This window comes from Carassius auratus, chromosome 20 (assembly GCF_003368295.1).
Source record: "Carassius auratus strain Wakin chromosome 20, ASM336829v1, whole genome shotgun sequence".
NCBI lineage: Eukaryota > Metazoa > Chordata > Actinopteri > Cypriniformes > Cyprinidae > Carassius > Carassius auratus.
In genome coordinates this window covers 8877381-8894302 of record NC_039262.1, presented here as the reverse complement: position 1 = coordinate 8894302, position 16922 = coordinate 8877381, and the positions used below count along the sequence as shown (strand labels likewise).

At 37.8% G+C, this 16922-nt stretch overlaps 2 protein-coding genes across 3 annotated transcripts; both read left to right on the top strand.

Annotated features, from left to right (window-relative positions):
* The first annotated feature begins 128 nt into the window (after window positions 1-128).
* On the top strand, window positions 129-14126 carry ak9 (adenylate kinase 9). Its single transcript, XM_026290875.1, is given in 40 exon segments — window positions 129-207; window positions 812-898; window positions 1115-1243; window positions 1374-1437; window positions 1519-1571; window positions 1671-1767; window positions 1888-2000; window positions 2080-2268; window positions 2694-2816; window positions 2903-2977; window positions 4102-4203; window positions 4290-4429; window positions 4506-4563; window positions 4565-4829; window positions 4961-5005; window positions 5119-5151; window positions 5562-5692; window positions 5773-5914; window positions 6037-6154; window positions 6490-6569; window positions 6916-6960; window positions 7116-7310; window positions 7410-7534; window positions 7891-8094; window positions 8239-8538; window positions 8613-8734; window positions 9780-9999; window positions 10119-10211; window positions 10291-10506; window positions 10599-10817; window positions 10924-11137; window positions 11240-11441; window positions 11533-11679; window positions 12067-12284; window positions 12373-12569; window positions 12649-12818; window positions 12966-13064; window positions 13183-13285; window positions 13481-13595; window positions 13730-14126. Coding segments are annotated over 38 exon segments (5376 nt in total). The 5' UTR covers window positions 129-207; window positions 812-898; window positions 1115-1123; the 3' UTR covers window positions 13954-14126.
* A 187-nt stretch (window positions 14127-14313) lies between these two features.
* On the top strand, window positions 14314-16853 carry ppil6 (peptidylprolyl isomerase (cyclophilin)-like 6). 2 transcript variants are annotated; one of them, XR_003274690.1, is made up of 8 exons: window positions 14314-14409; window positions 14491-14586; window positions 14687-14875; window positions 14990-15052; window positions 15178-15325; window positions 15424-15483; window positions 15796-16024; window positions 16107-16853. XR_003274690.1 is itself a non-coding variant. In XM_026195171.1 (8 exons), the coding sequence occupies exons 1-8, from the start codon at window positions 14332-14334 to the stop codon at window positions 16216-16218; spliced, it is 882 nt and encodes a 293-aa protein (XP_026050956.1). In that variant the 5' UTR covers window positions 14314-14331; the 3' UTR covers window positions 16219-16837. The 2 variants fall into 2 exon arrangements, 1 of the variants encoding a protein (XP_026050956.1); XM_026195171.1 differs by having other exon boundaries at window positions 15796-15931; window positions 16107-16837.
* Window positions 16854-16922: the final 69 nt, after the last annotated feature.

The window sequence follows — 16922 nt, the reverse complement described above, 5'->3', positions numbered from 1 at the left end:
GCTACACAAACACATTAAGTAGTGTTTTGTCAATGGAAACAGCTGACACGGGTTGTAATTAATGAGACAGTCTGACTCTGCAAAAGACACATGACCTCTCTACTCAGCTTTTGATTATACTGATAAACCACACACACACACACACACACACAGCACAGATTGAAGACACTGAGTGGCAGAAATTAACATTGCTTTTTTGTCATGCAGGTAACCTAAATATGCTGAAAATGACTGAGTAGATAGTCGTCAGACAACGCCCACCTCTTACACAATTTTGTTAGGAATGAGGAAGCAGTTTGTTATGTCTCAGAAAAGTGTCCCTAGGGTTTAGCTTGTTTAATTAATTTTTGTGGACTGAACTAGATAGACTCCCATAATCCAGCATTAAATGACCTTTAAAATCGCAAAATATTTTTTGTTACTGCTCCTACAATGATCTGCAAAAGTATTTTTATAGGGATAGTTAATAGTTTGTGGCATATTGAGACATATCCAACTAAAATAATTAATAATAAAAAATAAATAAAAATAAAAACCTTTACTTTGTGTCCCTATGTGACGTAGAGATAAAGCGCATGTGTGGTTTTTAATAAATAAATAAATTTCCAGTTGGGAACGCTTGACACTGACCTCTGGTGGTCTTAGTGAATAAGTTCATTTTAGCAGATAGGAAAACGCTTTTGGAAAATGTCTTGTTAAAATATTTTAATATAGATGATCATATAATTATGGGAAACATTTCACAGCTCGTGCTGGCCACGTCAACAAAACCAAAAGCTTGTCTAACATCGCTTTCTCTCTGTCCTGTCAGCTCTGTTGTGGGCAGGTTGCCATGACACCGTCCAACAAATGAAGAGCGGATAGAGATGAAGGCTAGTCTTTTGCTGCAGTCAATAAAGTGAGTAAAATCAATTAGTTAAGAGAGTATTATGTTTAATTGACGGATATGTGATTACAGAAGAACATAAAATAAAAATAGTTGATATTGCCCGTGGGATATTCAAAACATTCGTGAATGTCAATTGATAATTAACGATGATTTGATATTAAACGTTAGAGTTTGACTTCTTGATTAATTGAAATAGCTTAACTTCTCTATATTTTTGCTTTACAGTATCATACAATGTCATCCACTGTCCCTAAAGCGTCCAACTTCTCATTAGTGGATAAACTTATCGAGGATGAAGCCGAGAGAGAGATTCTGCTCTCCAAACCTACATGTTTTATCATCTTTGGAAAACCAGTGAGTTGTCAACATACATTCTTTTTTCTCTCTCAAACATAAAAGTAGGGCTGAATTCACCTCAGTAAAAAATAAATATATGTGTATATTATTTACATATATGTATATGTTCTCTGTTTCTTTTTTTCAGGGTGTTGGGAAATCTACTCTTGCCAGGAAATTAGCCAAGACTTGGAATTGCATCCTCATTGATGGTAAATGATCAATTGCCTTTGATGTCACATTGCCATTATTACAAATGGAGTTTCTGAATATTTAATGTTCACCCTTTTTAGATACAGATCTTCTCAACAGCCACATCAATGATGAGACAGAACAGGGTATGCAGGTGTGTATCACTTATGTTTAGTTATTTACATGGTCACAATGGAAATGACTGATTCCCTGCAAAAATTCTAGCTGTTTCATATAAGATATTCTGCTATAGCTTTTTAAGATTCTGGCTGAAGGAAAAGCTGTTCCAGAGAAGATGATGGTCAAGCTAATTGTTGACCGGCTCAAGTCACCTGATGTAGAACATTATGGTAAAGATGTATTACACAACTGAATAAAAATGACTAGTTAACCAAATAAACAAATATAGAAACCTATTATATATTTTTTTGTTTGCTAGTTTTTTTTGTAATACTTGTCTGAATGAACAGGTTATGTTCTGGCCTGTTTGCCATCAATGTCAGAGGAATACCTGAAGATACAGGAACAAATAGACTTGATAAAAAGCCTCAGAATGTCACCAGACTTCATCATCAACATCAAGGTTTTTCATAATCTTAATAAATTGTGTTATTCCCTTCACACTTTGTAAGGATAATAAACGAGTGTGTTTATGTGTGCAGTGTGCAGACAGAGACCTGATCCGTAGGCTATCAGATGAGCGTCAACATCCAGAGACAGGCCGTGTGTTCCAGAGGGAGAAGTGGGACCCTGATGTGAAGAAAGAGTCACTCATGAAAAGCAGGAACAGAGAGAATGAAGAAGAGGAAGAGGAAGAGGAAGAGGAAGAAACAGAAGATCTGGAGGAGGAGGTAATACAACCAGCTTTTAGGTTTCTTAACCAGCTTGACTGTCATACATAAAATCAAAACAAACAAAAACTGTTAGAAATATTAACCACAGTTAATTTTGTGATTCCACACTCTGCAATTCATTAATATTAAATATAAAAATAAAAGAAAGATCACCGCAGTTTGATTGTTTAGTTTTTTACTAATATCAAGTTATCATGTGGTCCTATGTGAAGTTTGAGAAGGCCCTAAGTGGGTCCTGGCCCCCTAAATGAGAACCAGTGTATTACTGCAATGATTTATTTCCCAGACACTTTACCAAACCACTGTATAAACTATTTACAGTAAGTTTGCAACAAAAGTTAAGTTTCATAAATGATTTCAGAACTGCCAAATATTGAAGTTCTGTGCACAAATGACAAAATGCAATTGCAAATCTGTTTAAGATGGAAGAGTTAGAGCTTCAGAAAGACATGATCACACAGCTAGTAAGAGTGAGTGGAAATTACCCAGAGAACACCAACGGCAGGATCATGTGCTATAAAGAAACCGTCCTCAGGCCTCTAGAGGTAATGGCATCTATAGTATTGCACACTTACAAACTGTACAAACTATTTTAGAAACAATCAGCATTACGCTTATGTTGGATGTGTAGGATTACATGGCAGACCACAGTCCTCCATTTTTGTTTGAGCTGGATGGAAACAAGGATCCAGAGGATCTGTTTGAGGTGGGTGAACTCAGTCAAGCTGTAATGACTAAGGATTGACACTATAACATTTCAGTAACTGGTCTAATTCTGAGAATTTAGTCCATTTCACAACTATATTGATAAAGGCATAGAGGAACTATACTGTTGGAATGAAAAATCTGAAGTTTTTGCAAATCTGCATGAATTTCTTTCTTCTGTTGAACATAAAAGAAGATATTTTAATAATGTTGATCGAGTCAGTGATGGAGTCAAAATATCTTCTTTTGTGTTCAAAAGCAGAAAGAAATTCATACGGGTTTGGAACAACTTGGGAGTGAGTAAATGATTACAATCTTAATTTTTGGCTGAACTATTGCTTTAGAATATAATTCTGTCTTGAAATCAGTAAAGCATTCAAATAATATGATATATAGACGGTTTCAACGGCATCAACATAAACAAACGTTACTGCGCATGCGCGCTTTTGTGGACCTAACTTAACTTCCAGTAGACTCCAAATAGAATTAATAACAACAGCCAAGTCCCTCTAGAGTAGATTTTTTTTGATAACAAACAAAATATGTTTGCAGCGTGGATCAGGCGGACTTAATGAAAATGCAAATTCATTATTTGCCAGCAGGAGATGTTTTAAAGCATAGACATAAAGCGCGAGAAATAGAGGTTTCCCCAGTAACAGCTGTAAACAAAGCAGAGCTGGTACGCTCACACGCTGCTTTATCAGGCATATAACATAAGCCCTCCTTCAGAAATACAGCGATATAAAAACACCTGTGCCTGGCTTTGATATTTAAACATATAAATGTAAGGAATTATTATTAATAAACGTGCAGTACATAACGTTACGTTACTCATGTTTATTCAACGAAGCCTTTTTGAAAATCGATCAGTTTAAAAATGTGGCGAGTCTCCAAAAATAAATAAATGTATGGGAAACACATCCCGCAGCACAACCACCTGAGCCCAACTTCAGTCTACTCATCACCTTGACTTTAACTGCGTTTGTAGATGGCACCGCAGCCAGACCGATATACACAACACAGACCGGAAGTTAACTTAGGTCCAGGCGCGTGCGCCCGATGAAACCGTCTATAATGTAGTGATTTAAACACTAAACTTTACAATTGTCTATGCATGTCCACAGTTCCGTAATGTCTCATTTGGAGTTCATGGCTGTGAGATGTCCAGCGGTACCTGTGCTTTTAATGCCGCCAGAGGAAGCAGATCTTGCTGATCAAATGGACACGGTCAGTTACTGTTAAACACACACCTCTCTAAACTGACCTTCATTTTATGTGCCTCTTCACCTATTCTGTTTTTTTTTTTTTTTTAGGAGGAGCTGTTTCGGACTCTGTCGTCCTGTAGAAATGTTGCACCAGGCTTTCACTGGCGAAAGAGTCGATGGTCCGGCAACTGTCCGGTGGTGCTCAAAGAGGGCAGGATCGTCAAGGGCAGACCCGAGTTTGCCGTTGGGTAAGTGAGAACAAATTTATTATAAATCAACTTTTTTATCCAGAGGGGCTGTTTATAAGGCTTTTCTCCCCACCAGCTTCACAGATAAGTTCTACATCCTGTCATCTCAGGAAGCCCTGCAGAAGTTCATGGCGAAACCCTCGATGCTACCTGCTGCCACACATACCCCACTTGCCTTGCAAGGTGTCTGTGATCGGCCCACCATGCTCAGGAAAGAGCACAACGAGTGCACTGCTAGCTGAGTATTATGGGGCTGTAGTGGTAGATGTTCAAGCGCTGATGGATCGTACACTTGATACGTTCACAGAAGACACGTTAGTCAAAGTGCGTCAAGATGCCACGCGCGCAGGCTTAGAGAAGGTCAGGACCAAGATGCAGCTTGAGGCTACAAATGTATCAGGTTAGAAAACACCAGATCGCCAAATGTACAAAACAAGCTCCATGGCATGTTAAAATCATTTCTTAATTTGTTTTTTAAGATGGAAAGATATTCTGGGACATCTTTAAGATGGCGTTTCTTTATTTCTGTAGGCAATGTGACAACTGATGAAGGAGAGTCTGGTGAAACTTACACAGGTGAGGTCAATCCACACACAACATGGACTTTACACCTCCTCAGTTTCATTGATAACAATGTATGTCCTGTGCTTTAACATATTGTTAACTGGTATCATTCACTTTATTTCTAGATAAACACCCAGTTAGTGAAATAAGTGAAAAAGGTATGAAGTTAAATAGTAATCCATTAGTTAAGATACTATGAAATATAAATACTATTGAATGCACCGTGCTACATTTATTATTGATATATAAAACTATATGAAATAAAGCTATACAATAAAATATAAATAGTAGATTAAAAAACGTAAACTAGATTAAAACTCTAAACCACTGTAGTTCTAAAATGACTAAAACTAAAACTGAAATAAAATTAAAGCTAAATAGAAATATTCAAAACTACAAAACGAATAAAAATTAAGACCACACATTACAAAATTACAAAAAAAAAAAAAAAAATCGAAAGTAAAACTGAAAATATAAAAATGTAATCTAATTCAAAATATTAATAAATACTATTATAATATTTGTACAAATAATATAACCCTGAATTGGTCATGTGCCCTTTTTACAGCAATAGAGGTGACAGAAGATCACCCAGATGTTCAAGCTTTTGTGGAGGAAGCTATGAAGAAAGCAGCAGAATCTCCAGCCACAGCTCCACGAGAGCTTTTTTTGGAGGCCTTTGAGAAACACATAAGAGAGGTAGAGCGCTGAGCTTCCTCCTTTAGCTCTCATACTTACCATAGCATTATTTGTGTTTAAGAATGCCTGTGGGTTGTTAGATGGAGGCTGAAGGTGTTGAAGATATAAGGGGATGGATACTGGACATTCCCAGCGGCAGATCCCAGCTGATCACTATTGAGGAACTACATAGCGCTGTAACACCAGAAGTCCTATTCTGTCTGAAAGACAATGATGGAGAGGGTAAGAAAAAGACATGCATTTTGATGTATATGTCTTGATTTTGACATCAGATAATATTCTATGGTTGTTCAGGCCATGATGTCCACTTAGTTGTGATGGTCACTTGTTGCTATTTATTGAAGGAAGGACTATACTAACCAGGATGTATGAACAGAATAAAGAACAGGTGGATAGCGCTGTGCTGGCCCGTCTACAAAAAGAAAGAAAACTGCAGAAGACACAAGACATCAGTGAGAGACTGTGAGTGTGGCTAAAATACAAGCAAAAGTTCAGAAAATATACAGTGAGAAACAAACTTTTTAAATCACTGGAGGTAATCCTTCTATTTTGCATTATTCTCTAATGTAATAACTTTGCAATTAAAAATATATTATTTCAAAATCCTCGAACTGCTTCCAGGTTTAAATGAGACATTCATTCAGATCAAATTATATTTAAAAGGATCCAGAAATTTTTAAGATACAGTTAACCATTTCTTATTTGTAAATGTAATAAAGTGGTGGTTTACATATTTAAAAATGGTGGTAAGGTACTGTTTTCAACCAATTTTCAGCAGTTTTCCTGCATTTTTGCAGGAAACACACTGAGGACTCAGATAATGGTTTACAGCCTACTGACACCAAGTCCAAACTAGATACACTGCATGAGGAGTCAGGTAGTCTCTTTAACATCTCCCAATAACAGATACTCTGCATTCACACTGATATACTGCCATAATAATGTAATGTTACAAAGGTTATTTGTATTTCAAATAAATTCTGTTCTTTTTTTTTACCTTCTGTTCATCAAATAATAAAAAATGCATTATGGTTTCCTCAAAAAATCAAACAGCACTGTTCTCAACAAATTAAAAATATTTATTGAGCAGCAAATAAACATTTTAGAATGATTAAAGGATCATGTGACACTGACAGCTTTAGTAATGGCTGCTTAAAATTCAGCTTTTTTCATTCAAATGTTAAAGTATGTTTTGATAAATAATTTTTTATATGTATTTGCAGAGAGTTTTGATAAGTATGATGAAGAAAAAACTCTAAACAATGAAGGTTTGTAGTCTTATTGTTTATTATGTATCTTTATATTTCTTTCTTCAGCACTCAGTGTTATTAACCTTTACTTGAGTGGCAGTTATAACTTATAAGTTTATGGTGTTGGTTCATGGTGTTTATTTATACATATCTAAATATATCTGGGCGTGCAGAGATGGCGCTGCCAATGGTGTGGGCAAATGGTTATCCTGACGGCCCAGAGATGGAGGCTTTTAGTGTGCAGCTGAAGCAATTTTGGACAGACTGGGAAAACATGAAGCACACGATCACCTGCAGCTATGCTATACTGGACATCAGCAACAAAACCCCTAAGGACACACTCCAAGAGATGATTTACCATATGGAGAGTATGTGGAGTGGACTATCTGACTGTTTCAGACTCTTTCTTTCACTCTAAATTAGCAGCCACTCCTTCTCACTCCCTATATCTTTAATTTCTCGTTCAGAGCCATTTAAGTACACAGCTATGAGCATATCTAGTGCAGACCTGGAGGAGGAGGAAGAGGCTCTACATGCGCTGAAACAGGCTGAGAAACGAGATGTTGATGAAGACGAGGAACAAGAATCAGAGGTTCCACCCATCATTAATGCAGCACTAATTACTGTATTTCTCGGACTATAAGTCGCACATGAGGAAACATATATACGTCGTACTGGACTATTGGTTCTTGGTTACTTAGAACCAAGAACCAAGAGAAAACATTACCGTCTACAGCCACGAGAGGGCGCTCTATGCTGCTCAGTTTAGGACCCAGGATACATTTTTGCATTCAGATTTATATTAATTTGACTTTTTTTAAATTATTTAATTATTCCGCAGTTTGGGAAACCCTGACTCAGACCAACAATTTATACAAAAAAAGTGTAAAAACACTTGTTCCTAATTCTCAGAATATCATACCACTCTTTTGTTTCTGATGGTCTCAGGAGGATGCCAGCTTTAAGAGGAACCTGGGAGACACCAAGCATTTTTGTCCAGTGGTGCTGAAGGAGAGGGGTGTGCTACAACCGTGTCTGGATGAATATGCTGCAAAGTACAGAGACAAAGTCTATTATTTCTCCAGCACTGAGGCACAAGAAAAGTTCCTACAGAATCCTGAACTCTACATTTCTAACACACAACTACTAAAGGTATGAACATTAGTTTATTAAGATACCTGATAAAAACTCACTCACTTGTCGGCAGTCACAAACTTCTGTTTTACTTTAACAAATAGAAAATGATTAATGTGTACAAATAATGTACATATAACAAAACCATTCGAATGCCACCAGCCACCTGCGCTGCGGGTCTTCTTGCTAGGAGTGAGAGGTTCTGGAAAGACCACCCATGGGAAGTGGCTTGCAGAGCAGCTGGGAGTCTTTCACATCCAGTTCCGAGAGCGGCTGCAGGAGCTCATCTTACGGAAGACCCAGAAACATGTGTCATATGCAGATGATACTGAACCCCCTGAGGAACCTCCAGAGGAGCTGCAGGGCCTGCTGGAGGCCCAGGGTCAGAGCACAGTGTCCTCTCCAGACCAGGACGATAAGCCAGATCATGAGGATACTGCGTCTGATAATCCTGACACAAAGGTAAAAGAGTGAGGTTTGTATTTTTGTCTTTAGGCATCGCTTGCCACAGAGTAACTGAAATTGTGTTTTTGTAGGAAGAACAAGTATTGACTGATGATGAGGAGGCCATAAAGGCATACCTGCAGGATGGAGATCCTCTCCCACTGGAGATACTGGAAATGGTTTTATTACAGTGGTGGAACCAGGAGCCCTACAAGTAAATGCTCATTCACACAAAAAGGACAAAACTAATTGTTTTGACCAAAAACCACACTTTTAAAGAGTTATCCTTTTCCCTTTTAATATCTTATCTGCCTATACATTTTTAAACAACTGTAGCTTAACAAATCAATTTGGCACAGTGTTATTTTTATATTGTTTATATACTATTATTTAATAATGAAGTAAATTAGATTAAATTTTCCATTTTTAACTTTTATGTTCTTTGTCATGTCTTGTTTTTTTAAAAGTATTCTGCAAATGTTTGTATATAGCTTTAAATAGTCATAACATTAACATTCTAAGTCTTTTTAAGTTTAGCATCTAATATTTATATTTTAAGCCTCATTTAAATTATTTAAAATGTTTTTTTTTATAGTTTCAGTTTTAGTTAACAATAACAACACTGATTTAAGACCATTTAGATCACAGACACCTTTGCACAGATTTAATGGCACAAATAACAATAACAATAACAGTAATATATTTGTTTTAGATATTATTATTAAAAGTAAAATATTCATAATACATAACTGTTGTAGTCTAATGACACAAAAATAACAAAAATAATATAGTAGTACATATTTTTTGGTAACACTTTAGAATAAGGTTCCATTAGTTAATGTTAGTTAATGTATTAATTAACATGAACAAACAATGAATAATAAATGTATTACTGTATTTATTCATCTTCGTTAATGTTAGTTAATGAAAATACAGTTATTCATTGTTAGTTCATGGTAATTCACAGTGCATTAACTAATGTTAACAAGCACAACTTTTGATTTAAATAATGCATTAGTAAATGTTGAAATTAACATGAACTAAGACTTATAAATGCTGTAGAAGGATTGTTCTTGCTTAGTTCATGTTAACGAAAGTAGTTAACTAACATTAACTAATGGAACCTTATTCTAAAGTGTTACCATGACTTTCATTCTGTATTAAACTGGAAAACAACAACGTGAGTTTGGATGTATGAAGATGACTAAATAATGAAATAAAGACATATTCGTAATGTTTTGGCAAAATTTCTCTCTCAGATCCACAGGGTTTATTCTGGAGGGATTTCCCCAAAACCAAGAAGAGGTGTCCTTCATGGTGGAGCACCACTTGTTTCCAGATGTAGTGGCAATGATGTCGGTAGAGGTTTCTGACGTGGTGCGGCGTCTCCTGCCTTCGCAGCTCACACGCTGGAGACAGAGACGAGACCGCAGGCAAGAACAGATGCGTCTGGTCATTAAGCTGAGGAGGGAACTAAGGGTGAGTTTTTACACCAAAACTTCAGCACTTGGGATATTAACAGCTGATATGTACCATAAAGCAGGTGAAACATTTTTCTTTTTTTGACTAAATATTCATTGGTCTGTGTCAAACTGCAGGAGCGGGCCATCATACAGAGAAGAGCTGAGCTTATGGCTGAATTTGCACCTAAAAGACACAGTCCACTCTCTCTGAGGCCCCTCAAAGAACAGGTCATCGACTGCTGTCATTGTGTCTCGCTTCGCTGAACAGCTCAGACAGATTCTGACTGGATTTTTGTTGCTCCATCAGGATGAGGATGAGGAGGAGGTGCAAGAAGAATCGGAGGCGATGGATGAAGAGCAGCAGGATTTGGAGGAGATGGAGGCCATGCTGCTGGAGGAGTTTCCTGCTGTGGAGGAAGAGGAGGCAGAAGATGAAGAAACAGAAGCTGGTGCAGAAGAGAGGCTGGAAATGGAGATCAATCAGAGGTTTGAGAAGGATAACAACAACCTCACCAGTATGATGGTAAGGAGAACAGGCTGAAAGGGCATTTTAGGGACAAATTCCTGTTCAATTAAATTTAATAAAATAAAGTATGGATTGTTTTGTTTTTTTAGGACTTTCTAACAGACAACCAAATCCCCCGTCTGGTTATAAGCGCAGGCCGCTCGCCTCGGATTGTGAGGTACCAGCTCCTACAGGGAATCAAACCTCTGATGGTTAACAGAGAGTCACTGTTTCAAATGTGCCAGCCAATCAGCTACAGTCTCGCCAGAAGACTCCTGCACAGATCCTTTAAATATCCCAGTGCCTTCGGATGCTGGGATCCTGTTAAGGTAAGGGCGGATATACAACAAATTTTCAATGAATATGAAAATAAAAGCCTAAAACAGCATAAAAATAAAACTAGGAAAAACTCCGTTTGCTGATATGTTCTTGTAGTATGCAGAAGGAGATTTGATCCAGCCTCTGCAGAGCCCTTTCAACACCACCTTCCCTGTCATTCTACACCAGTTCATCTACTTTTTTGCATCCAAGGAGACACGTAACACCTTCATCCTCAACCCAATCAAATATCTTCGTCAACCACAGCCCAATCCTTCCTTTCCCATCAAACTTGCTATCATTGGCCCACCCAAAGCAGGCAAAACCACGGGTCAGTCATTACAAGTGTTTTTAGACACTCAAAAATATATAATACCTAAAAAGCAATTGTTTTTGTAGTAGTTCATGGCTGCTTAACTGTGTGTACACTCAGTGGCCCAGGTGTTTGCACGTGAATATGGTCTCACGCGTCTTTCAATTGGGGATGCAATACGTATGGTGCTCAACAACCAGGCAAAAACTGAGTTGGCTAATCAATTGCAAAAGCATTTGAACCAGGGCTTGACTGTACCTGATGAACTGGCCATCCAGTGCCTGGAAGTGGCAGTAATGAGCCTGGTCTGCAGCACTCGGGGGTGAGGACCACAACTATATCCCAATCTAAGAATGTACTTCTGCCAGAAGAATAACCTATATGTGTGTGTCACTAAACATTGTGATCCTCAGGTTTGTGTTGGATGGCTTCCCTGTGACCAAGCATCAGGCTGAATTGCTGGAATCCTGCAGCATTATTCCTATGCTAGTGATTGAACTGCAACTGGACACTGCAGAAGTGCTGCGGAGAGGCCTGAGGGACAGAGAAAAAAACATCAGGTCAGACCAGCACATTTACTCAATTGTATTTAATTCCATTCAGCCTTAATTTCTATTCATAATTTAGATTTATTTATTTATTTACGATATTATAATATTTAGAACATACTCTGAGTTGAATGATATTACTCCTGAAAGAGTTTTTGGAACCAGCACACATTGAGTGAGAAAGGTTTGGGTTAATCGGCCAAGAGTTCAGGGTTTATGTAAAAGTAGGTTAACCTGGCTTTCTGGAGTACACACCTGCCGAAAACTACAACATGACAACGTGTATGAAGTTTTTTTTTTTTTTCTGTGGACAGTGATACAAATTTTGTGGTATTGTGGTCTGGCATATTATTTATATTAAATGCAAATATTCAAACGTATGCCAACTCTCTCCAACAGGCCTTACCCAATGCATGGCAGCCCCCAGGTCCTAAATATTCGCAACTCTTGCTTCAGACGGGAAGTTGAAGCGCTCAGGGTACACTTTCATCAACAATATCACAACTGGACTCCCGTTGATGCTCACAAGAGCAAGTGGTGGGTGTTGGAGCGAGTTTTAGACGAGGTTCGCATTAGCTTGAGACATATTCATGATTACCTGGAAAAGATTCGCAAAGGTGAGAGCATGCAAATGATGCACAGCTGTCAAACAAGAAACACTAGTATTATACATTGTTAGATGACTTTGTTCTGTCGTTCTCACAGGCCAGGCAGCCTGTATAGACAGACTGTGCATCACCCCACGAGAGCTGCAGTCTCGGCTCGGGGAGTTTGGGCAGTACTGTCCAGTTAGCTTAGCTCTTCATCGCCATCTGGTGGACTGTTCACATAATACCTCACTGGAATTGGCGGCAGAGTTCAGGGGCCACTTCTACAAAATGGCCAGTGGGGAATTTCTAGAGGTAAAGGATCAGATGTTCCAGCAGCTCACAGAAATATTTGGTTTAATTCACTCACATCTCTCTTTATGTGTTAAATAAGAGATTTCTAGAGTCCCCAGAACAGTTTGTGGCTCCAGGTTGCCCTTACCCATTACCTCCGCCTTCACTCCTGCCTCATAAGCTCAGTGCAGGCCAGGTGAAGAGTAGGTTCCCTCAACAGGTGGAGATGAAGGGTTTCTGTCCTGTCACTTATCTGGATGGTAAACAGAGGTATAGCAAACACACTCTTCAACACTTATGGAAAGAATAACCTTACTTTTACTGTAGTCTTGCTCACTTTAATTATTAATAAGCTACATTTTTAACTTCATCCCCAGTAAAAACACATTCCTGCCACCTTATTCTCTTCACCTGTAGGTATGAGGCCTTGGTGCGTGGAAACATGGAATTTGCTGTCGAGTACCAAAATAAGATCTATGTCTTTGAGAATGAAAAGAAACAAGAAAGATTTCTCAAGTGCGTAGTTATTTTGCAGAGGGGATTCCTGATTGGCTAGTGCAATTACTTTGCCATTACAGAAATAAAATAAATGTTAAAATAAAAAACAGGTAATTCACAACAGAACTGTTCTTAGGTCACCTGAGACTTACTGGGACCAGAAACTTCCAAATAAACTACCTCCGTTGGAAGATCCGGTCTCACTAACCTCTTTACCGATTCTGGGCTATTTGGAACAAGTAAGAGGGGACTGAAACACAGAATCTGCTGCTTTTATCTACCTAGAAATATTGCTCACATAATTGTGTAACCTATCAGTTAACCATGTTTTTAACAAGTGGTAAAATAGTGTTAAAAGCTTTGTAATTTATTTGCAAACCATAGTTGCATTGCTATATTATGTTTTTTTCCTCAATGTTTTTTGTCTCTTGTAGAGTGTGGCAGTACCCATAATCAAAGCCATGACTGCTGTTGGTCAACTCAAGCCAAAGTTGCCCTTTCTCAGTGTGAAGAAATCTGCTATATTGTACTTGGCCTTTCATCTGAAAGGTGGCTTTAAATATCTTATTTTATTCCTTTTAGAAATTGAAAATGAGAATTCATTCATTCCCTCATTCGTTCAATGTAAGATGTTGCAAGGCTAATTAAACACTTGAAATCTTTCTACCCTTCCACTCTCACAGCATTCAACAGCAGGAATCCAGACTATATTCGTCAGAAGTACAAAAAGAAACTTCAGAAGTTTGAGGAAAGCTGTGAGCTCATCTCATACCTGAGTTCCACCATGAAGACACACAGATCCCCTCACAACATGCCCCCTGGTTTTGCCCAGAAGCTGGACATGTTTCTGGCCCTGGAGAAGTCCACCAAAACAGCCTCGGGTCTGATACAGCTCGGGGGAAGTTAGAACATAACTTCAAATAATAAAAACCTTGAGTCAGACTCACCACATCACGATATTTGACAGTAGTGGTTGATTAGTCAAATTCATAAATATACATTTTGAGAGGACTTTGTTCATTTGTATTTTTCAGTGGACAGTTAAATGTATGAATGCACCTAATAAATACTTTTAATTTATTTTTGTGATGTATTCGTGTATTGAACGTTTGCTGTTTTTTTTTTTTTTTTTTTTTAATTAAGAACTTAATAGATAACGAATAAATAAAACGATTAATAGAAAAACGACACATAGAAAGATCCTGCATGAATAAATTATGCAGAACTGTTCGTCATCGTTGTGCGCCATTCTCCTCGGTTACCCTGACAACGAGAAGCACACAACATGGCATCCACTGTACATTTAGAGATCGTCGGTCTTTTAAATAAACATAATTTTCAAATAGCCAAAAGCATTGCCGAGGTAAAGTTTTTAATAGGCTGATCGCTTCGTATTTAGCAATTTAACATGTTAACTTTTAAAAAGCCATAACGTCTCTTACAGGGACTGAAAAATAAATTCTCGGAGTCATTTGATGATCCAACAATTCGCCCGTTGCTGGAATGTGACTGGCATGACTATTTATCGAATAAAAAGAGGGTAAGACACTTATTAATAATATCCCACTCGCTTTTTTTTCTTTTTTTTTCAATATCTGCGTTTTAGTAATAAATCTCTCACGCACGTTGATCTTGTCAAGGAGCTGAAAGGGGAGGTCTGGCAGTACAATGGCTGTCTAATGTCGTTCGCCAACGGTCAGTTGCTCGGAGATGAGAGGAAACTGTCCAGCTGGGCAGAGAAAGAGTGGAAGTTTTCTTTCCATCGACCACAGGCGCTTTATAAAGCACTTGCTGAGGAGTATTACACCAGCAACCTGCGTAGCACAGGGGTAAATGTTAATCCAGTGAATGAATTAACTAATATCATATGTAATTAGACTACCACCATCTATAATTTCACATAATAGGTAACGTACAAAGTATGTTTTTTTTCTTTCCCACAGCATATTTTTGTTTATATGGATATTGAAAGCGGCGGAGAGGCATTTGGCAGACTGTTGTTTGAGGTAAATAGATGTTATGCCTCTTGATAATGTAAGATGATTTAGAATTTGATTGCTTGAGTTGTGGAAATGTGTTTCCAATTGATTCTTCTCCACTCTCAAAAAGTGTTTTAAATGTAACCTGTCAGCTGTTCTCAGACCTGTGTCCAAAGACGTGTAGGAATTTTAAGGCCTTGTGCACTGGAGAGGCAGGTTTGTCCAAGAGTAACCTTGAGTTGAGCTATAAAGGCTCAGTTTTCCACAGAGTTGTTCCAAATGGCTGGCTGCAGGGTGGAGGTAAGATGATAATCATAACTGTATCGAAAAATATATGAAACAAAACTTGTGATTGTATGTAATTCATTAATATATGATTTATATGATTCTGATTACAGATATTTCACCTGAAAGGAAAGGCACTGGTGGGGAGTCTATCTATGGCCCAACATTTGAGGGTACAGAGTTTGTGCTACATAAATGTGTTGTTACTTTGCACGTACTTTGGTCGTTAAAGTCAGTTGAAATGAAAATTGAGTCTTTTTCCCCCCATCGCGACATGAAAAAGGAAAAAATGTAGATGGTACCTAATTAACTTGATCATTGTCAGAAGATTGCGAGGGCATAAAAAAAATAATGATTAAGGATAAATCTTAGTAATATTTCATTAAAATAAGAGCTGTCAATTATGAGTTTGTGGTGACTTTAAAGTGTGTGAAATAGAAATTGTTTCATACAAATAAAAAGCACAAGGTGGTTTTCTCTTCTAGATGAGAATTTTGTTGTATCCCACATCAAGCGTGGCATTCTGGGAATGGCTAATCAAGGTGCTCATAGCAACGGCTCTCAGTTCTACATCACACTACAGCCAGCCTTATGGATGGACCACAAATATGTGGCTTTTGGGTAATGACTCACAATATACACCAGAAAGCCCAAGTTATGAGAGCTTGTCTTGATATTTGGCTTTGCATTATGAATGCAGACACTATCCAAAAGGTAAATGCCTAATTAAGATCTTTGCTTTACCATTCTTACAAACTTGAAAATCTCCATCACAGCTTTTTCTTTCTCTTTCCAGAAAACTTGTTGAGGGCACAGAGGTTCTGAAGAGACTAGAGGCAGTGCCCACCTACAACGAGAGACCCAAACAGGACTGCAAAATATCTGCATGTGGAGTATTTGAGCCCTGAGTAATCCCATACCGACTATAGATCAAGACAGCAATGCAAGAAGCATTTTAATAACCATTTTTATTATATGTAGAAATATTTTTGTGCTTTTCTATGTAAAGTGAAAAAATAAAGCCAAAAAAACCCTCAATTTATACTCTTTACCAGTACTGTTTATTTCTGTGGCGCCCATGGCAAATGGATTTCAGCATCCTGTTATACTGCCTTGTCAGATTTGGTTACCCTGCTATAACTGTTTATAAAAGAACCAAAATGCTTTCCAGAGCATGAAATAAATGAGTTTAGTCATTATCAGAAAGGATTAAAGCAGTGAAAAAGAGAAGGGAAAACGATCATGGTAACTTATGCTGCCTTGTTGGATTTGGTGACCATGGTGTATGCAACTAAATGCTTTCCAAATAAAGAAGAGAGAACTTTATAAGTCACCTGAGTGAATCTGAAGAACAGTAAATGTTTTCTGTGTGAAACAAAGGTGTGTAACATTTCTGTGACCTGTATGCTTTGAAACAGGAGATTAGACATCACCAATGAATCTGGAGAACATTAAATCCATTCAAATACAGTAGGTTAGTTAACATGGATCAAAACCTTTCATCAAAGTGGTCCTAAAACTTAAAACCAAAGTGCATTTTTGTCTTAGGGCAACTTTGATAAACTTTTTTGATCCACTTCAAATGGTGACTACTGTAGATTTCGGTAGCTTT